Raw genomic sequence first — 23,133 nt, 5'->3', positions numbered from 1 at the left:
ATGTGAGAATAACCTGAAAATAGCACTCGTATTCACGAAGTACTCGAAATTAAGTAACTGATCTTGAATCTGCAACATTTTTTGCATTTTTTTAATAGAAAACTGATCTAGGATCAGTTTCTATGGAGGCTTGTTTCCGCCATGAAATAATGTTTTTTAAATATAATTGCGACTTTTTATCTCACAGTTCTGACTCTTTTTTTTCACAATAGTGAGTTTACCTCTCACAGTTCTCTTTTTTTCAGAAATGCATAATATAAAGTTAAAATTGTGAGTTAGAATTGGAAGATATCAACTCGCAATTGCTAGTTACAAAGTCAGAATTTCGACTCCCATGTGGACGGGCCCAGGTTTGCGTCCTGCTTGGAGCGGGCAGGTGCAAACTGGAGGGGCTACATTGGTGCCGTGACCCAAATAGGAAGTGAGGTTTAGGGGGGGTGAGTGTACTGGACGTAGGCTGGTAAGTGCTTTGCGTGTAAACCTCACTCCCCTGATCTCAAGAGATGCTCTGGCGACACACGCTAGGGGTTGCAGCCTTTAGCCTCCTTGTTAGAGAGTCTGACTCCCATGTGGACGGGCCCGAGTTCGCGTCCCGCTTGGCAGGTGCGAACTGGAGGGGCTACATGAGTTATAAAGTCCAATTGAGAAGAAAAAAAGATTGACTTTATTTCTCAGCATTGAAAGTTTATATATCAAAATTCTTACTGTATACAATGCAATTGCGACTTTATATCACGCAATTCTGACTTTATAAATTGCAATTGTGTCTTTATATTAAGCAATTCTGAGAAAATAGTAAGAATTGCGAGATGTGAGATAAAAAGTCACTATTACCTTTTTTATTCCATGGTGGAAACAAGCTTGAAATAAAGTACAGTGGCATGAAAAAGTATGTGAACCCCTTGCAGAATCTGTGAAAATGAGAATTATTTTAATAAAATAAGAGGGATAATAAAAAATGCATGTTATTTTTTGTTTAGTACTGTCCTGAGTAAGATATTTTACATAAAAGATGTTTGCATTTAGTTCACAAGACAAAACAATAGCTGAATTTATTAAAATAACCCTATTCAAAAGTATGTGAACCATTGATTCTCAATATGTGTGTGGTTACCTGATGATCCACGACTGTTTTTATGCTTTGTGATGGTTGTTCATGAGTCTCTTGTTAGTCCTGAGCAGTTAAACTGAGCTCTGTTCTTCAGAAAAATCCTCCAGCTCCTGCAGATTCATCAGTTTTCAAGCATTTTTGCATATTTGAACCCTTTCCAGCAGTGGCTGTAGGATTTTGAGATCTGTGTTTTCATACTGAGGACAACTGAGGGACTCAAACTCAACTATTAAAAAAGGTTCAAACATTCACTGATGCTCCAGAAGGAAACACGATGCATTAAGAGAATTCAAATATCAAGGTATTTGTACTTAATTTTTCTGCTGGGAAACATGCAAGTATCTTCTGTTGCTTCCAACGGGCAGAACTAAATGAAAAACAATGATATTTAAACAAAATAAGAAAATTGTGACATCTTCATCCTGTTCAAAAGTTTTCACCCCGACTCTTAATGCATCATGTTTCCTTCTGGAGCATCAGTGAATGTTTGAACCTTTCTTAATAGTTGAGTTTGAGTCCCTCAGTTGTCCTCAGTATGAAAACACAGATCTCAAAATCATACAGTCACTGCTGGAAAGGGTTCAAATATGCAAAAATGCTTGAAAACTGATGAATCTGCAGGAGCTGGAGGATTTTTCTGAAGAACAGAGCTCAGTTTAACTGCTCAGGACAAACAAGAGACTCATGAACAACCATCACAAAGCATAAAAACAGTCGTGGATCATCAGGTAACCACACACAGTATTGAGAATCAATGGTTCACTACTTATGAATGGGGTTATTTTAATAAATTCAGCTATTGTTTTGTCTTGTGAACTAAATGCAAACATCTTTTATGTAAAATATCTTACTCAGGACAGTACTAAACAAAAAACAACATGCATTTTTTATTATCCCTCTTATTTTATTAAAATAATTCTCATTTTCACAGATTCTGCAAGGGGTTCACATACTTTTTCATGCCACTGTATCTTCAATTAGATGGATCTACAAATGGTTTTCTCCACTGTGTGTGGTCAAGAATTGTGTTTCTGAAAGAGTAGTCCAATGCAATTCCTCAAATGTTGGCCCAAATTATACAGCTTACCATTTTTACCATTCTTCACTTACAGCCACCGCTCCAGGTTTTGAAACCATATTTTAGGGGTAATAAGGTAGAATGCAAAGCACGATCATATCAGAGGCTGTGTAGCACGCACATGATCAGTGCTCTGAATGTGGGTGTGTGTGGACAAGGCAAATAGAAGAGAGTCACAGCTCGTGTTGACAGCTGTAACACCAAGGCAGGCCTGTTTCTGTGTGACTTCTCTCAATCAGCATTCATGGTTTGTTGACTCAGCAGAACATTCAAAGTGTCACTTAGCACAGGTGATAACACTGATGATGAGCATGATGATGGAGGAAGAGACCCATCAAAACTGCTGAATATGTGGTATGTGATGGTGATGATGATGATGTGGTTTACTAAGCATGCTCTGCCAGTAGTCATTTAGCTAAGACTTTTATCCAACTTGACTAACAGTTTACTTAATGCTGGTTTAGCAACTTGAGGTTAAGTGTCTTCATCAAGGGTGTAATAATGATAGCTCATAACATCCATTCAAATCAGCAAATCAGAGTTTGGAAGCATTAAAGGAACAAGAAGAGTTTTTTCTTCTTTCTTTTGATTTTGGGGTGAAAAGTGACCTGGACATGTTTTCACAAGATTCACTTTTTTAAAACATATATATATATATATATATATATATATATATATATATATATATATATATATATATATTAGTACTAATTTTGTGGGCAAAACAAGTCTTTTTCATTAGAATGCATACAGCAGCTAAAAATGTTATTCAACACCACACACACACACACACACACACACACACATAGAAACATGCTATTTTGTTCTCAGGATGAAAAGGAAATTCACACCCCATGCTTTGTTCAGAATGGCTTTTTTCCTCCTATGCCAAACTTTCATCCGTTTACCCAGAATCCACTCCCACTCTATTCCACAGAGATCACGTTCTGCTGGCATGTGATTGACCGTATCCGTCTGAGATACACAGGCGTTACAGGAGATAAGGTGACAGATTAACAGCACCAGTGCTGCCTAGAGCGCTTCTGCTGTTGTATCTGTGATTTGGCTCACGTCCGTTCATCTCCATATGAAAAGAGCTGGAGCGTTTTTATTTATCCCACTAAGACACATTAAAGAGCCCATAAAAACTAAATTGGTATTTTGTGGCTTTTAGCCCACATCTATTAGCTTTGAGGTCATCTATTAGCTAGTGTACATTTTCAAAAAACAAACTTTTAGCATAGATAAAGTTAAAATGTACAGACTTTCTCTTCCAGGAAAGCAGACCAAACATACAGATCTTGTTCAAAGGGCTGTGCACACATTTTCACAATAACTAGTTATTCCAACGTTTCATCATCAAACTCACACTCAAATTGATATGGTAAAATCGACAACATAATTTCTGTCTTTACATTGTGTACAATAGCTGAGGATTGAGGAGCCAAAATTCAGAAATGGTAAGTCCAAAAATCAGAAATTCCAAAATTCAGAAATGGTAATGGGAGTTTAGTTTCTGAGATGCACTTTAAGCTGTAGACAAATCACAACAGACTGGGCCATCTGACCAATCAGAGCAGAGTAAATCAAAAAGATGCATACATCTTAGAGGGGACCTATTATGCAAAATTCACTTTTGCCTGGTGTTTGGACATAAATGTGTGTTGGCAGTGTGTGTACACAACCACCCTAAAATGATAAAAATCCAACCACTCCTTTTTTTTTAATCCCCATAAATCATAAGCAGTGTCTCAGAACAAGCCGTTTCCAGATCCCTGGCAATGTGACGTCACTTTAGCCAAAGGCCCCGCCCACGAATATTGATATATACTGCCGCCCTGGGGTGCGTTTCCCAAACAATGGTGTAACTTGCTGCTGAACTACCACAGTACGATGCATTGTTGAACGAATCAATTAGCTAGTCACGACTGTTTCCCGAAACAATATTGTTGCAAAACTGTCGTTCAACCACGTTGGTGAATGACGTCACGCAGGTGGTGAGTAATAACTTCTTTAAATGAATCCGTTTGAGATCGAATTAATGCTATAATTTCTGCTATAAATTAAGGACATGGCATTAGAGGACTAATTCTCATTTTCCTCAGTTATTTTGCTTTATTTACAGATTAAATCAAATGCTTGTTCTGATGTACTAAAGCACGTACGCACATGCGCACTCTTCAAAAACTGTGCTTTAAATCTCTTGATAAACTATATATAAATGACATTTGGAGATATATATATATATATATATATATATATATAAAAAAGATATGATATACATTGTACTTGTCAGCTTGCTTATTTTGCTCAAGATAATGATTTATTAAGTCCACATGTCATAAAAACAGGAAACTATGCTTCTAACCACAGCTCGAGAGCGGTCGCTCCAACCACACAAGTTTGCAATGCAGTTTGCGAATGTTCATTTGAACTATGGTTTCGGGAAACACCAAATCGTTGAACTATGTAAGTAGCGACGGAGATTGCGATGTTATTTGTCTAACGATGCTTTTGGGAAACGCACCCCTGAACGAGTTCACAGCGAGTTGTACACAGTCCACCATTGCTGCACTGACGAGTATGTCTCTCAAGCATTTTAGGTGTTCTGTAGCTGGATGGATTAATCCATATAGCTCTCTCCATTTACTCCCTAAATCTGAGCCACTGAAGACGAGGTGGATTCATTTTGTTTTTGAAGAAAATGCTCCCTCAACTCTACCGAAATTCGTTTATGTCTGCCCGAATCATTTCACACTGGACTGCTTTGTGAATCAATGTCAATACAAAGGGACAATACAAAACATAGGTTGTGCTAAAAAGTTGTTACTCAAGGATAGATCAGTAAACTGATCCAGCTTACAGTCTCCAGAGTGATACTGAATACGGCAATAATGAAGGTGAGAGCACTTTATTACAGTTCATTGGAGTTAATTTATGGATATAAAGTTTACCGGTTTATTAAGCACCACCCGAAAAGGCAAAAGGTCTTTATATATTTGTTTACTGTTAGTTGTAACGAGTGTTTCTGTGTACTTTGCTGTGTATGTTGATGATAATGCAAGGGAGAGAGAGAGAGTTTATGGATAATATGTTAATGCACACATGCACAGTGTTTTATTAAGCTCTTACAGTGATAGAGTGAAATCAGACGCTTCATATTTTGTGTGAAGTACAATAAACGTTATAAATATCTGTAAAATGGCTTGTACTAATATAGTGGATAAAAACAAGAAGACAATATAAGTTATAACCGTAATTAAACTAAACTATACCTGTTCTATCTCCATGCAGCATATATTTACAGTTTCTGACATTATAGTGTGTCCTGACTGACTCCTGACACCGGAGAATCAGCTCTTGAAGCTCTGCCCACTTAGGCCGAGCGTAGCAGCTCATTTGCATTTAAAGGGCACACACTGAAACAACGTGTTTTTGCTCAACCCCAAAAAGCAATTTTAACATGCTATAAACAATTATCTGTGGGGCATTTTGAACGTCACATACACAATCTGGGAACATCAGAGACTTATTTCACATCTTGTAAATGGGGGCATAATATGTCCCCTTTAATGGTAGAAAAAATATACATTTATAAAAATAAAAAAATGTCTCTGGAAAACCATTTAAGGTGACAAATATCTAAATAAACTTCTAACCAAATCACAGAATATGAAGAATGTCAACAGCTGTCCATGACAGGCCTAACCCAGCCAAAGTACAAGCACAAAAACCCACATAGCAAAATATCGTCTGATTATCGTTATGGACAAAAATATCACCTTGCTCAGTGCAGTACACTAGTGTTGTGTTGTGAAGTTCACTGCCCTCGTCCATGACTGCCTCAGCACAGAATGTCTTGCTGTACCTGTTGAACGCATTCATTCAAACTCCATTAGAGGACACAGAGAGCGCTGTGGGGCGTACATTCCCTCTAGCTGACATCATCTCTCCTATTCTTGCGCATTTTTCCCCCTCATTCAAAGTTCGGAGTGTTATGTCGCAGCCTGGACAATGGTTGGCACACTCGGAGAAGGAAGAACGCCAGAAAAAAAAACACTATTAAGCTCCAGCTCAAGGCAGCTGTGGCTCATAAGTCACTGCATACAGTGTTCTGAGGTAATATTGACCTATTTTCCACATGTACTACCAGATTCTGCTCCCGCATTCCTGTGTGGAAAAGAAACGTGGCGTAGTCACGCACAGCCCTGGTAGTATGTGACCGGGCTTAAGCATTAATTGTCTGCAGTGTTATGAAGCTCTGCTGGGGTCTTACTGAGAGCTGTGTGCACTTATAGTTACTAGCCCAAAAAACCGGCATACTGCAGGCTGGTTGTGCATAAGCTAAACTTCATTTAAGGACATGGCGTTCTCTGGTTTATTCTGCATTATTCTGGCCTCAGGCAGTACTGACAATTCTGGCCTGTAGTACTTTTTTCAGCATAAGTCATCTGTGTCAGGAAGATAACGTTTGAATACGCATTCATGGACAGAAAATAATTGCTGTAATCTCAAAGCTTTTCCGTGACACACCAAAGACTGCATCTGTGCGTCTGATGGACACAACAAATGCAGGATAAGGAGATAAGACCGCAACAGAAAATAAACAGTGCATGGGTCAAATACACAAACAGGACGATTTCAACCACTCAACTGTTCAGCTTGAATGCTGATTTACTGCTTTCAGAATGTAATACAATCTTGTTTTAGGCCACTAACTGACACATTTGGGTCACTCATTTTTTTCTGAAATTCTCAGAAAACCTAAAAAGTATTGTCAATAAATCTGTGTGGCCTATATATCAAATATTTAAGATACACATTACAGTTCAAAAGTATGGGGTCACTAAGTTTTTTTAAGGAAATTAATACTTTTAACTAGCAAGGACACATTAAATTGATCAAAAGTGACAGTAAAGTAATTTATAATGTTATAAAAGATTTACATACATACATACATACATATATATATGGCTCTTTGGTTGAAATTATCATATATAATTCAGGTAATTCAGGTGATAACAGACGTATTATAGCCTTAAATAGGGATATTTCTCATCTTCTGAACAGCCCCTGACATGCTCTCAGGACGTTTCTCTTTAGCGAGCCAATCAAACATTTAGCAGGCAAGTGTCAGACTCGACAGACAACTACCATACAGAGACAAAATTTCACAGTCTGTCAAAAAGGTTTTTAACACGTCCCCTTCAATATGCCCCCCCCCCCCCCCCCACCACCAAAATGAGAAAATCTCATTAGTTTCCCCTGCTGCCATTAGTTGTGGTGGGGGTTGCTTGATATTAAGAAGCATCATTGACATGCAGTTAAACCACTAACTAATGAATGAAAAACCACTACAGTGGCTCTTTCAGGGGATCAAATGAAATCATCTGTGATTTCGATGTAGAGCACCGTCATTACAAACTGAGAAACCACCACCGACTCTTTGAGGTCCATACAAACGTGTGCCCCATCTGGTGGAAATGATCAAACCCACATTCATTGAACTCAGTATTAAAAACAAGAGAAAACACTGATGGGGATCTTCTGCACTTTGGATCCAAGGTGCTGGAGGTTAGTGGTGGGTGGTATTAACAAAATCGTATTCTGTAATAAAAAAACTATGAGGAACTTAAAAAGAAAATGGGTTTATATTTTAAGTAACCATGAGGTAATGCCTATTTTTGGATAATGCAGTGAATTAAATGGTATTTCATCTAAGTACATTCTCTCTAACCAGGATAAACATGCTTTGTGTCGATCACAATGTGCTTTGTGTGGTGAATTACTGGCTGCCGAGAGCAAGAAATAATAGAAGTTCAAGAAACATTTAGAAACCTAATACTCAAACTATTAAAGGTGCCCTAGAACCCTTTTTCAAAAGATGTAATATAAGTCTAAGGTGTCCCCTGAATGTATCTGTGAAGTTTCAGCTCAAAATATCCCATAGATTTTTTATTATTCAATTTTTTAACTGCCTATTTTGGGGCATAATTATAAATGCAGCGTTTCAGCGCGTGTCCCCTTTAAATGCTCGCGCTCCCCGCCCCCAAGCTCGCAACTCTATAATACATTGCATAAACAAAGTTCACACAGCTAATATAACCCTCAAAATGGATCTTTACAAAGAGTTTGTCATGCAGCATATCGGATCATGTAAGTATAGTATTTATTTGGATGTTTATTTGATTCTGAATGAGTTTCATAGTAGCTAGGCTGGGGCTAACGGAGCTAAAGCTAACGTTACACACTGTTGGAGAGATTTATAAAGAATGAAGTTGTTTATGAATTATACAGACTGCAAGTGTTTAAAAATGAAAATAACGACATGGCTCTGGTCGCCGTGAATACAGTAAAAAACGATGGTAACTTTAACCACATTTAACAGTACATTAGCAACATGCTAACGAAACATTTAGAAAGACAATTTACAAATACTAAAAATATCATGATACTATGGATCATGTCAGTTATTATCGCTCCATCTGCCATTTTTTGCTATTGTTCTTGCTTGCTTACCTAGTCTGATGATTCAGCTGTGCACAGATCAAGACGTTAATACTGGCTGCCCTTGTGTAATGCCTTGAACATGAGCTGGGATATGCAAATATTGGGGGCGTACATATTAATGATCCCGACTGTCACAGTCGGTGTTATGTTGAGATTCGCCTGTTCCTCAGAGGGCTTTTGCAAAGATCTACTTTACATAAGAAGGAGGAAACAATGGTGTTTGAGGCTCATGTCATTTCCATGTACAGAACTCTAATTATTTAACTATGCCGAGGTAAATTCAATTTTCAATTCTAGGGCACCTTAAAGACTGTAAATGACACGTCTGATGTTGTTTATGCATTTACAAAATTGCCGTTTACCATCATGCATGATTTTGTAACATTATAAATGTATTTACTGTCACATTTTGATATTTTTCATGTGATCCTTGCTGAATAAACGTATTAAAGAGTCACGCAAAAATGAAAATTCTGTCATTAATTACTCACCCTCATGTTGTTCCACTCCCCTAAGACTTTCGTTCATCTTCAGAACACATATGAAGATCTTTTTACTGAAATCTGAGAGCTTTCTGTCCCTCTATTGACAGTCTACGCAACTACCACTTTCAAGCCCCAGAAAGGTAGTAAAGACATCATTAAAGTACTCCATGTGACTCCATGGGTTTTAATGACTCCATGACACATGCATGTTGTGTTGCTGTGAGAGTGGAAATTATGTGAATTTGAGTTGAATAATTTGGAAATTATGTTTATTTGCAAAAACAAAGCACTCACATCTCTTCATAAAATTGAGGTTAAACCACTGGATTACTTTAATGATGTCTTTACTACCTTTCTGGGGCTTAATAGTGTCACACCATGTCCTAACCAGAAGCGTTAAGATTCCAGCATGCGATAAGATAAGATGTCATTCGATAAGAGTCCAGCAACAAACAATTTGTCTGTCCACACCTGATGTGACGTGACTATGAGACGCGATAAATTCAATCAAAAATCACAGCCAATCAGAAGAGCATGTGGGCGGGAATGAAAATTCATGAATATTACATTAACATTATTAAAAATATATACTGAGTTACTGAAACAATCTTTGTCAGTTCACACTCTTGTCTGTTCACAATGAGTTGACAGTTTGAACGTTCTTGTTTCATTTTATTTATTTTAGAGAACTGAGGTAAATTCTCCATCGTTGCTATCGTACGGCTATAAAAGACACACAAAAATGATATTCAAATTCATATTAGATGCTTTTAACATTATAAAGCACATAAACAGTACCTTAGATTATCATTGCCATTCTCTGTGTTGTTGTTCCAGCCGCGACGTTGCAGAACAATAGAAACCGTTTCTAAAATAGAATCGTCGCATGTCGTCATCGCGGCTGGTTAACATGGAAAAGATACCTTTTATCGTGCGTCGCATCTGGTTAGGACACGGTGTCAGTTGCGTTACAGACAATGGAGGGAAAGAAAGCTTTCATCAAAAATATCTTAATTTGTGTTCCGAAGGTGAACAAAAGCCTTACAGGTATATAACGACATGAGGGTGAGTAATTAATGACAAACGTTTTAATTTCTTTCAAACAAAGAAATCTTACTGACCCAATACTATGACACAGTTTTCTGCACAAACAGAGGAAATGCTTCATGTAGATGAAATTTCACTCTGGTGGGGACACTCAGTTGAAGCAGCAAAAGCAGAAACTAAAGGACAAAATGTGCCTGTCGTGGCAGGCTGGGACAAAAACTCAGATTTACATGGAAGAGATAACTTGTCACTTTATCATGTTGTATCCAATTCCTTTGAATAACATGTATGCCTACAAACATCCCAACACTAAAAACAACAGGACTTAAGTCTTAGAGGATCGAATGTCTGGAATAAATCTGGAATAACAGAGGATTACGCCATGGATTTAACACAAAACATTATTAAACACACAAAAAAAATTACCTCACAATTCCACCTAAACCTCAGTCAGACTTCCATCTTTTATGGAGTTGATGGAGAGAAAAAAGCTCAAGAAGAAAAAAATCCATCCAGCAAAATCCAAAGTCAGAAGTAGGCATGCTCTGTGAGAACTTTAACTACATATAAACATGGAGATCTAAAATAGGTCATGATAAGAACAGGACATGATAAGAAGGGTCTCTCTTGCACATATAATAACCCTATAATCTGTTTGGCCACCATCTGGGTCTTCATCATGATTTATGAGAGTCTGGGGTGAAAGCAAACCTGCGCTGGCAGATGTCAAGGGGAGCAACGGATGCGTTCATCATCAATGGATGCAATAGATGCTGTTGTTTGTTGCGTTGCACAGTCTGGGTGAGCACGTGTACGAAGCACAAGGTGATGAATTAGTAAAGCTATGAGTTTGAACAAAGGGTCGTGGGTAATCTGACAGGCTGCGGCGCAGCCCCTGAGGGACTGAGACAAAGCGGCGGGAACGAAGGGGCGGAGGCATGCTGGGTAGGCTAGTCAGCTGGCCGAGTCTTCTCCAGCCTGAAGGATGAGGGCCACAAAAGCCCGCCGCGTGTTAATGACTGTATGAAAGCATTTATGGCCTTTAGCGCACTAAAGATGACATTATGGAGCAATTACTCAGCCTGTGCGCCATTCACACAATGGCTCAGGCGTTGATTCTGGTCTGAAAAGACAAAAGAGGAGGTTATACACGAGATCAACTCGCCACCCTGTCCTGCCTTGAAGTGGCTGCGTTATCTGTGCATGTTTACACACACTTGGGTAAAGAATAGCTGAGGTGGTGCTGGGTTATCATACTGACCCCTCACTGGCCTTGGAAATCAAATCCTGGAGCTTAAGTCCAAACAAAAACCCACCAGTCAATTGTAAAGGTATATGACCAGGTGTTCAGGTGGCAAGGTTAGGATGTGTAGAGAAAACAAAAAAAACATCTACTCTTAGACCTACTCTTTCCCATGAGGCACAGGCAAACATACATCCAGCCAACTTGCGATAAATACAGGCACCTGCTCAACAAGAGTCTTCAAAAGACAAAGTTCTCTGTGTTCTAATGGATAATTACAAGCACCTTCGCAAACATGTAAAAAGGTCACCTGCAAGGTACAAAGGTATATTTAGGGCTAAGGTCGCCCCAGGTGTGAAGTATTTTCCTTTCAGCGTAATGGCCTTTTCAAACAGGACGCGGAATGCACTGTGCTGGCCGCCCTTCAGATACAATGCGATTTCGCTACGCTGACCAGAGCAAAGTAGGCGGAGTTTTCAAAAATTTTATCGGGAGTTCTATATGTCTAGTCATTTGATGCCCTTTCTATTGGCCACATGGGTAATCATCACAGAGCGCTTTGGTTGACGCAGAAGCTAAGCGTCCTCACGTGGCGCAAGCCATTGAAATAAATGGGTTTAATAGCACAGTGGTGCTGTTGTTGTGTCATGTGTGAAAGGGCCTCAATAATTGATGATGTGTATGTGCAGTACTGTTCATAAGTTTAGGTTTAGGACGTTTTTTTATTTTTATTTTTATTTTATTAAGAAATTAATACTTTTATTCAGCAAGGATACATTAAATTAGGGATGCACCGAAATGAAAACTCTGAGCTGAAACCAAAAATTCAGGATGCACTTGGCAGAAAAAACGAAACCGAAAATAAATAATAAATTAATAATGAATTAATTCAACTTATTTAATAATCAAAACCCAAATAGCTAAAATGAGTTGTGTACATTTACATTAAAGATGTACTATGTAATATTTTCTGTCCACTAGAGGTCGCTAGAGGTCTATTCAAAACGAAGGCGTAGCTTGATGACGCCAAGTTTGAGCGCGGAATCTTGGGACATGTGGTTTTCATCTCAACGGTCGGGGGAAGAGGACTCGGAAACAAATCATGTTCATGGATGCGATTATTAATGTTACTGAAGTATGAAGCAGAGCAGAGCAGAGTGTTGTGGGAGCTTAACGAGGCCGCTGGAGCGATTGCGCAACACACGCCTCACGAGCAGAACTTTTATTATGACACAATCGCTTTTCCGGTCATGAGTATGAGGTAACGCAGCTCTGTTTATCATATTAGATACATTTGAGAGTGTTGAAAGCGATGTTATGGGATATTTTGGGATATTATAAGTACTCAAGTGAACAAAATATATAACACTGGCCTAATGGTTTTTGGATATTTTACTGCAAAATTCTTACATATTGCACCTTTAAATTGCACATAACCCATTTTATATCAACTTCTTAATAATAGAATTGTATCTACTCCAGTTTGTTGGTGAAATATAAACATTTAAAAGACAATAAAACGTAATAACTAGTTTTCATGACAGATTTATTTAAACATACATTAAATATGAAAATATCAATAACAAGTTCAGTAAATATATATAGAATCTGTAATACAGTGCATATAAATGCTCTTCTCTAGAGTGTTGTAATGTATCTTTCAGCATTCCTTCTTATGTTCATTCTTGTTTATTTTGTGCTGTAACTAGTAGTAAAGAGGAATAGATGATCTTGTTCATATGCACTTGATCTGCACTGCCACTTGAGGCACTACAACGATCTGTCATGTTGTATTTAAGAGCGCCAAAAGCAATTATTCTTTGAATTTTGTAATAAAATCAACTGAATTTTAAAGTCATATTAAAAGTCAGCACACGCGCACAATGTTTTTTGCGATTTTTGGATGGCAGGCGCACTACAAATGTTTTGTGAAGTTTTGTTTCAACAGAAAACAGCACAGATTAAAATAATTTAGTTTTAAGAAACCATATCATTACCAATTAAAATTTAGAAATTAATATAATAAATCCAGAGCTAGTGTCCACACAGCTGACATGTTTAACTTGTGTAACTTAGCCACGTTTTGTGCAGGAAATAGATGCTGAACACAGTCAAAACTTGCCATCGGAGCAGTGCTAATTAAATGTCTGTTTCGGTCACTGATTTTGGCCCTTCAAAACCATTTCAGCCCAAAACCTAAAATAGCTGTTTCAGCCTAAAGTTTTCAGTAGTCAAAATTTAAGTGCATCCCTACATTAACTTGAACAAAAGTAAAGACATTTATAATCTTACAAAATATTTCTACTACAAATAAATAGTTCTTTTGAAGGATTCTTTATTCATTAATGAATCCCAAAAAAATGCATCATGGTTTCTACCAAAAAAAAAACCAACAACAATTTCAATTTAAAATGTAACGACTGATTTGCACAGCAACAACACTTCTTTACCATAGTAAAAACAGACTTTAGCGCCATATTGCTTTTACAACTGTTTGTGAGGTCTTACTGTGGGAGCATCTCTCTTTCCCTGACTGGACCACATCACAGAGAGCATGAGCTCTTCATGCTGGAGTCGAGTGCATACAGGCTCTTAATGTGCTGCCATAAAGAGATAAAAGTAGAACGCAAACACAGAGTAGAGTCTGTTGATGTTATCAGGACCCATTTGGCAAGATGTTCCAAAGGCCAATCACACTGCTCTTACAGAACACCAACCAGGAGATAAAATAAACCTCAAACAAAGACTAACTGGCGGGACTGGGAAAACAGGCATGAATCGGGCTCTCCAAGCAGTCAGGTCATTCATGTTAGATCATTAGAAAGTGCATAGAAATACACTTAACCAAAACAACAGTCGCCATTGATCTATGCTAAGCAGACAAGTGAATCCTGAACTTTAACCTCCTGAAATAAACCTGTGAAATGAAAAGTAAGTAATGGGCTATGTGTATGTGCAAATGTGTTTCCCAATGACTCTATTTGTCATGAGTATGTCAACATGAATTCTGCAACAATTCTGTAAAAAGAGCTACAGATTTGCACTCAATTCAAAGTTCTTCAAGTCCCTACATTGCATACTTATTAAGTAAATATTGTGGCTAATTTTATCATGATTTCAACCATCAATAAGCATGCTTAACCATGTTTAGAGGGTTAGTTAACCCAACATTAACTAACTTACCATCATTCCAAACCTGCATGACCTCATTTCTTCAGTGGAACAAAACTGGAGAATTTTAGCACATTGTAGCCTAAATATTTCAGTCTGTTCCTCGCTTGAAGCTATTGTACGGCTTAAGAAAATAGTGTATAAGTAAAACTGATTACTTTTGTTTTGCATTTTTTGGTCCTTGAATGCTCACCATCTACTTTCATTGTATGAAAGAATAGCAGCATGGATATTATGCTAAACATCTTTTTTCTTTATGGAAGAAAGGAAGTCATACTGGTTTGGATGGACATGAGGGTGAATAAAGGATGAAAATTTTCAGAATAATGGGTGAACTACTCTTTAAAATCCATCATAAGGAATGTCCCTCACAATTCATGGAGAAAATGTGACAAACATACGAAGAATCTGTCCATTGATTGTAGACCATTTTAGAGCAAATACATTAATATTAAAAGCTGTGTTAGTATAGCAATGAACTTTTACTCACTGCTTTTGCTGGCTTTGACCTTGGCCAGCAGTTTCTGTGTAGTAGCTAGATCTCCATTCTTGACCGCTTGCAGAAGATCCTGCTCTTTTCCCATGATCTCCACCAGCCAGAACTCCACCAGCGTCCCACAAGAGTCCTGCTCCTCCCTTACACCTCCATACAGCGGCGCAACCGCGGCATGAACCTATCCCAGAATCCTCTCTTTCGGTAGTGCTTGATTCAGTCAGGGTAGGTGACAGCCAGACGTCTGAGCGAACCACAAGCAACTAGATATCCGTATTTCTCCAACAATCACGTCATCAAATTCAACAGCCCGTCTACTTCAGCGCTCTGTCTGGTTTTGGATGTGGAAGGCTGGAGAAATGGAAAATCTATTTTGCCTTATGAATTGCCTTCCGGTTTTTCGTTCTCAAGTTTCCAGAGCGTTTTCAGAGTTGGTTTGGGTCGCGTGGAGCTCAGATTCTGGGAACGCAGAGGCCCTGTTGATGCTGTGGTTTAGAAGGTTGAGAAGTCTGGAGTTTTGGACGGTTTGGATCAGCAGACCAAAACCTGAAAAAGGAGTGGGCAAGAAAAATAGTACTGTTAATACACCAGCCAAGTACAGTGCACGAGCAAAGCAGCAAGAAGGGGAAAGTAGTGCTGAGAACAGAAGCCTACTATGATGCTCTGACAGCAAGCCTTAGAGACTCTTTTCACCTTTCAGACTTTCTCAAGTAAAGGTTACAAAGAAGAGTTCACCCAAAAATGTAAATTCTGTCATCACTGACCCTCATGTCACTTCAAACCTGTATGACTTTCTATCGTGGAACACAAAAGAAGATAGACTACTGTTCAAAAATTGTGTTTATTCAGCAAGGATGCATTAAATTAATCAAAATGACAGTAAAGACTTCCACATTATTTCAAACAAATGCTGTTCTTTTGAACTTTCTATTCATCAAAGAATCCCGAGAAAAAAAAAATATTATCATGGTTTCAACAGAGATATGAAGCGGCACTGTTTTCATCATTGATAATAATCAGAAATGTTTCTTGTGCATCAAATCAGCATAGTATAATGATTTCTGAAGGATCATGTGACACTGAAGACTGGAGTAATGATGCTGAAAATTCAGCTTTGATCACAGGAATATATTACATTTTAAAATATTTTCAAATAGAAAACAGCTATATAAAATTGTAATAATATTTCACAATATTACAGTTTTTTCTGTATTTTTCATCAAATAAATGCAGCCTTGGTGAGCAGAAGAGACTTCTTTCAGAAACTTTTAATCTTATTGACCCCAAACTTTTGAAGAGTGGTTTTGAACTCTTTTTGTCCATAAAAATAAAGTCAGTGAGGTTCAAAATAACATTGTCCATTGGCATTTATTGCATTGACAAAAACCTTTTTTATTATTACACAATATGATTTTTGTGTGAACTATATGTTTAAGCTAACTACAACTACCAATATGTCTAGTCTTTGTGTCAATGACATAATGCTTATGCAATTCATTTTGATGTTTTGAGGCGCACAGAATCAAAATGTCAGGGTGGATCTCATAAAAGATTAAATTCTTGAAATGAAAATCTGAAGCAGTTTTGTTATAACTTCTTAGAAAAGATGTTACATTATTATAAACATCTGAAAAAAAAAAAAACTTTTGTCTGCCAAATCAAAGTATCACAGAGAAGACTTTGCTGTACAAAGTTAATATGCTCTATCTACTAAATAAAATTGTGGCAACAGATTATACACAATATTATTAATTAAATTCAACATATAAGAATTGAGTTAGAATTAATAAAATATTTTCCTTAAAAGTCAACCATTTAAAATGTGTAAAATTAGCAAACACCATTATAAAAACCACAAACTGACATAAAAAACAAAGAGTCAAACTACCATTTAAACGAAACACTGATCAAACATTTTCAATAAAATCAATAACCTCTGTTCATTCTTGTGTTTCTCTTTCCTTCAGTGATTCTGCTTGTTATCATCAGGTGTCTTCAATGTTGCCAACAAAAAATAAGTTCATTAATTAAACTTTGACGTCTGTCTGTTATTCAGATATTGTTGTTTAAATTATTATACTTCAATTTTAATCATTTTAAATGGTTGAAATTTAAGGAATTTATTTGATTAATTCTAACATAATTCTATTTGTTTAATTTAATTAATAGTATTGCTTGTAATCTGTTGCCAAAATTTTATGGAGTAGATATAGTGTATTACTTTTTACAGTGTTCTGCATGACTATGTGTCAAGGTCAATAAGTCTCTTAAAATATAAGATTAATTGACCTTTTTAGCCACAAAGCAATGTAAGTTCAGGCTGTAAATGTGGTGCAGCAAAAAAATTCAGCTTTAATCGTTGTGTGTGACAGACATCCGAAAGAAGAAGTTGGGATTTTTGCAAAAAACGGTAACAAATGGCCAGTGAGACTTTTAAGTATGCCTTTAAGTATGCGCCTGCACATTTAAAATGTGTTGGCCAAGCATTTGTATCTGCGTTTGCATGCCTAACCCTAAGTATGAGCAGCAGTAGTAGTAGTAATTGCTTTAAAACCACTATTTAAAAAAACTGCTGAGGCCAGTAGTTTAAGAAAACGTTTAAACACACCAAATGAAGCATGTGAACTAAAAAAAGTCTTGAAAGCATACCATCCCAAACATACTTGCTGTCAAAGCAAAAAAATAAATAAAATCACAAGCTTAACAGTAAGTGTGGTCAGTACAAGGAAAAAACAACAATAACCGCCATATGCAGTGCAGCACATGGCAACTCCACATTCAGCGGTCAGGCTACCCGGTGTCTCGGTCACAGCATGAGCATTAAATGAGCACCACACGTCTGTCTCATAATCACTCCTCCATTGCATAACCCTGCACGATTTTGCCTTCTCTACACACCCAAAACTCTCTGAGGGAGAAAGCAAAGCTGCCACTCTCAATAGCTGTATAATCACGTCCTCTTTCGTTTCCCTCAGGGCCAATAGTCTTTACATGCTGCTGCCAAACCCCTGATAATGTGTGAATTTTTGAGCCAGGGTGGAGTGCTGTTATGATTTATAACGTTTTGATTGAACTTTATGAGCATGTTTACAGATGTTCTTTACTGTGAGGAAAGCCATATTTCGGGAAAAAATGAGGAGGAACAGGACAGGTGAATGTGAAGGTAGATCGAACTGCTTTGACTGATGAAAACAACTCACAAACAGGAATCACAGTTGAACAAGCCTAGCAACTGGCCCTCATGTTTACAAACCATCAAATTCATTTTAGAGATGCAAAGAAATAAGCGATGGGTTGCCTGGACAGGTGGTCATTAATCATGGTGCTTTCTAGTCCTTTTCAGAAAAGCCGGACCCAGATAGCACAGGTACATCTCTAAGATGTCTGCTAAAGAGCGCTTCATCTGGAAAACATCTGTTGTGTACAAACATCTGATAAACATCTCAGAAAAAGCAGTTTTTCATAGGCCCTACATGCCAAATCAAAAACATCTTAAAGGATTAGTTCACTTCTAAATGAAACTTTCGTGATAATTTACTCACCCCCATGTCATCCAAGATGTTCATGTCCTTCTTTCTTCAGTCGAAAAGAAATTACTGTTTTTGAGGAAAACATTCCAGGATTCTTCTCCATATAGTGGACTTCAATGGGGTTCACTGGCTTGAAGGTCCAAATTGCAGTTTCAATGCAGCTTCAAAGAGCTCTACACGATCCCAGACGAGCGAGGAATAAGAGTCTTGTCTAGTGTTGTCAAAACGATCTGTCATTTTCTAAAAAAAATAAACATTTATATACTTTTTAACCACAAATGCTCGTCTTGCACTAGCTCTGCGATTTACACGCATGACGTAATCACATTACAAAGATCATGCGTGACGTAGGCGGAAGTACCGATCCAGTGTCAACAAAGCAAACGTGCAAAGATTAAGCCAAACGGCCTTTCCAGAGAAAAATGGTAAAACAATGATATCAGATGATTTTGAAGTTGGAGGAGAAAAATAGGTGACATTTTTCACCCTACCGCATAATGCGTCAACGTAATGCGTGATGCATCGCAGAGCAGTGCAAGACGAGCAATTGTGGTTTTAAAAGCACATTTTTTTTATTTATTTTTTAAATGACCAATCGTTTTGCTAGATAAGACTCTTATTCCTTGCCTGGGATCGTTTAGAGCCCTTTGAAGCTGCACTGAAACTGCAATTTGGACCTTCAACCTGGTGAACCCCACTGAAGTTCACTATATGGAGAAGAATATGGAGAATTAAATTTTCATTTAGAAGTGAACTAATCCTTTAGTTCAGGACATAACATCTAACATCTGACAGGAAACATCTTAGAGACATATTGCAGATGAGAAAACACTCTCAAAAAATACATCTTGCAGATGTAAATGCAGACATCAAATAGACGTCTCCGTGATGTATCGGGGTAAGTACGATGTCAAGTGCGTTCAGATCGTTTTGGTCAGAGCAAACTTTTCTACAAAAACACAGCAAGAACTTTTAATCCTACTTCTGCAAAATGATGAATGAAGAATACACATCAGATATGTTTTTGCTTTAAGTTTTATTACATTTCTGAAGGTGCTGAACTGAATTGTCATAATCTATCGTAATTGTACAATACTGGCAATTTTTTGATTAAAAGATCTAATCGAATAGATCAATTATTGGGAATTAAGAATCGATATCGGTTCTTAAAAATGAGTATCCATTAATATTGAGAAATCCATTTACAATTAAATTGTTAGTTTTATGCATTCATTTGATTACCACTATTTTTGATCATGTATCTGAAGAATTCAGATGCAAAAGCCTCTAAGTGCCGTCTGAAATTTTCTTCTAAAATGAGCATTTTTATCAAGCTTGTATGTTTATGTTCAGTTATTTCACTTTAATGGAAATGAAAATGACCTATTAATTGCATTAAAGTGAAATTACTGAACCTAAACATACAAGCTTGATAAAAATGCTCATTTTAGAAAAATATTTCAGACGGCACTTTGCATCTGAAGTCTTCATTTGTATTATATCATAAAAAGAAAAAACAATTCTGAATAAAATACATTTAATATAGGCTAATTTCTCTTAAAATTCTTAAAAAAAAAAAAAAAAAAAAAACTTAATACACAATTAATGATAAAATAAGTTAATCTAATCCAAAATCAATAATCGTTTCAAGTTTGTTATAAAGCATTTGTTCAACAACAAAAAATGTTTTCATTCATAGTCATTTTAACTGATGATAATAATTGACTGTTTAATAGCCTACTGTATATTGTGAAAACCGAGATATTTTCTTGTTATCATACCATGAAAATGTCATCCCTTTACAACCCTATTTTACAACCCCCACAGCCCCACTGAACAGATATCTCTGAACACCTAGGCCTACAGCTTCAGTACTGAAGTAACCTGAGGTTGATGAAGGACACAATGGTCCTGGATCAGCTCTTGAGGGGTTTAGAGCTATATTCTTTAGGTTACCAGCCTAGATGTTTACTGCACAACCCCTTCAATCCGTACAGAAGATCTCTGAGCACAGACATCGCATGTGTGCCAAAATAAACAAACAATGACATGACAAATTTCTTTATAACACAACCATAAATCATGCAAAACTAGCTGCTGCTAGTTGAAGTTACTACGTCTAATAGCACACTGTAATATAGTTGATAACATCTTATAGTAATATAGTGTAGCCTATATGTTTGGCAAACTTTGGCTAACAAATAAAATCACCATGGTAACCATAGTGTGCGCCAAAATACCAGTTTTAGTTACTACAGCTGAACTGGAAGGTAAGTTGGTAGCGTTATTAGCCGCTGCTGTCATGAAAATAAATAAATAAATAACCATAAGCCTCTTACACTGTATTACTACTTTACAACAAAAACAATAAACATTGTATTTTCTCGGAAACTCTACGGTGATTTAGTTTGAGAAAAACAGAATGAAACGATAATTCGGAGAAATGTCACATCTAGTAACGCGACAACTATCGATTTAAACACAAACTAACAAAAATACAACTTGTTTTTACACTATTGCAGGACTTTAATCCATTATTTAGCACAAACAACACTTATCCATTAATTATATTGAACACACTTACCATTAGATTAGTGTATTCATTTTGGTGCCATAACAGCGGGTTCAGGATCAGTGGCTCTCTCCAGTCCAGACACTTCAACAACAACCAACCCAAAGTCACCTTTAGTCAACTCTTTGCCGAAAAACACACTTTACTATAAGTGTGAACAACCCTGACTTCTGCTACTCGCGCTCGAATCTTTAATAAGTTATTTTCTCGCCAGTATTTTCTCCAAACTGAACGTCGGCAAGATTTGCATGTGCGTGTTTTGAGAGATCCAGCACTGTGAGTGGAGTCGAGCGACAGAGCAGCTCCAGTGCGGGTCGGCCCTCCTCCCAGTGGGAGGGAGCAGCGCTTCCCTGCCGCCCGCTCCGGAGCAGCTGTGCCGCTCTGCCGCCCTCTGGGACCCATTCGCTGCTCTGCCGCCAGACGCCACTCAGCGGAGCTCCTTCAGCTTCATCTTATGTGATGTAGCCTATTCGCGAAACAGTTCTATTATTTAAAAACTCAAATATGACTCAATATGTATTATACATACAAGTACAGAGCTTTAAAACAGAGCTATAAAATTTGTTAGAACAGCTCAGAATCATATCATTTGTTTTTGGGAGAATTTGATACAAGTGTTCATATTGAGATATTCAATTTGATTCAGACGTTGGTATTCTGGCAAATGTGAGCATGGTTTGGGACATTATTGAGATTTCTTTCGAAAATCTAAAGGAGACATGAAATTATTGGGGGTTTTCTTACAGAAATTCTGTCATCATTTACTCTTATGTCACTCCACTCATGGTTAGTCCAAATTTTCTGAAGAGACACGATCACTTTATATGAACAGATTGAATTTGGGCTTTTATTCAAATATAAACATTGATCAGCGAACAACAGAAGCTCCATTTGAAGCTGCTTGAGAAGAACAAACCTCTTGAAGAAGCCTGAATGTGCACGTAACACACGAGAATGAACCTGACTGGTTCTTGCGGAAGCTCAAACGTGCTGTGTAACACACGAGAATGAACCTCATTGGTTCTTGATGAAGCTCAAATGTGCTGCGTAACACACAAGAATGAACCTCATTGGTTCTTGATGAAGCTCAAACGAGCTGTGTAACACACGAGAATGAACCTCATTGGTTCTTGATGAAGCTCAAACGAGCTTTGTAACACACGAGAATGAACTTCATTGGTTCTTGATGAAGCTCAAATGTGCTGCGTAACACACGAGAATGAACCTCATTGGTTCTTGATGAAGCTCAAATGTGCTGTGTAACACACAAGAATGAACCTCATTGGTTCTTGATGAAGCTCAAACGAGCTGTGTAACACACGAGAATGAACTTCATTGGTTCTTGATGAAGCTCAAACGAGCTGTGTAACACACGAGAATGAACTTCATTGGTTCTTGATGAAGCTCAAATGTGCTGCATAACACACGAGAATGAACCTCATTGGTTCTTGCTGAAGCTCAAACGTGCTGCGTAACACACGAGACTGAACCGCATTGGTTCTTGCTGAAGCTCAAACGTGCTGCGTAACACATGAGAATGAACATCATTGGTTCTTGCTGAAGCTCAAACGTGCTGTGTAACACACGAGAATGAACCTCACTGGTTCTTGCTGAAGCTCAAACGTGCTGCTTAACACACGACAATGAACCTCATTGGTTCTTGATGAAGCTCAAACGAGCTGTGTAACACACGAGAAGGAACTTCATTGGTTGTTGATGAAGCTCAAACGAGCTGTGTAACACACGAGAATGAACTTCATTGGTTCTTGATGAAGCTCAAACGAGCTGTGTAACACATGAGAATGAACATCATTGGTTCTTGCTGAAGCTCAAACGTGCTGTGTAACACACGAGAATGAACCTCACTGGTACTTGCTGAAGCTCAAACGTGCT

General features: G+C 37.6%; 1 protein-coding gene across 7 annotated transcripts in view; it reads right to left on the bottom strand.

The window, feature by feature from the left end:
• Positions 1-21,519, bottom strand: part of LOC137017929 (caskin-2) — a 76,902-nt gene extending 55,383 nt beyond the window's left edge. For 6 of the 7 annotated variants that reach the window (XM_067382707.1, XM_067382708.1, XM_067382712.1 and 3 more), the window contains exons 1-2: positions 21,253-21,519; positions 15,136-15,684 (exon numbers count right to left, since the gene is read on the bottom strand). In XM_067382707.1, coding sequence (XP_067238808.1) covers positions 15,136-15,229 — 94 coding nt within the window. In that variant the 5' untranslated portion in view covers positions 15,230-15,684; positions 21,253-21,519. Of the gene's footprint in view, positions 1-15,135; positions 15,685-21,252 lie in introns of those variants that run through there. The other variant, XM_067382711.1, reaches the window with a different exon arrangement.
• Between the last annotated feature and the right edge of the window lie 1,614 nt (positions 21,520-23,133).

The sequence above is a fragment of the Chanodichthys erythropterus genome, chromosome 3 (assembly GCF_024489055.1).
Source record: "Chanodichthys erythropterus isolate Z2021 chromosome 3, ASM2448905v1, whole genome shotgun sequence".
Taxonomy (NCBI): Eukaryota; Metazoa; Chordata; class Actinopteri; order Cypriniformes; family Xenocyprididae; genus Chanodichthys; species Chanodichthys erythropterus.
Note: the sequence above shows the minus strand (reverse complement) of the source record. Positions and strands in the feature narration are given on the sequence as shown.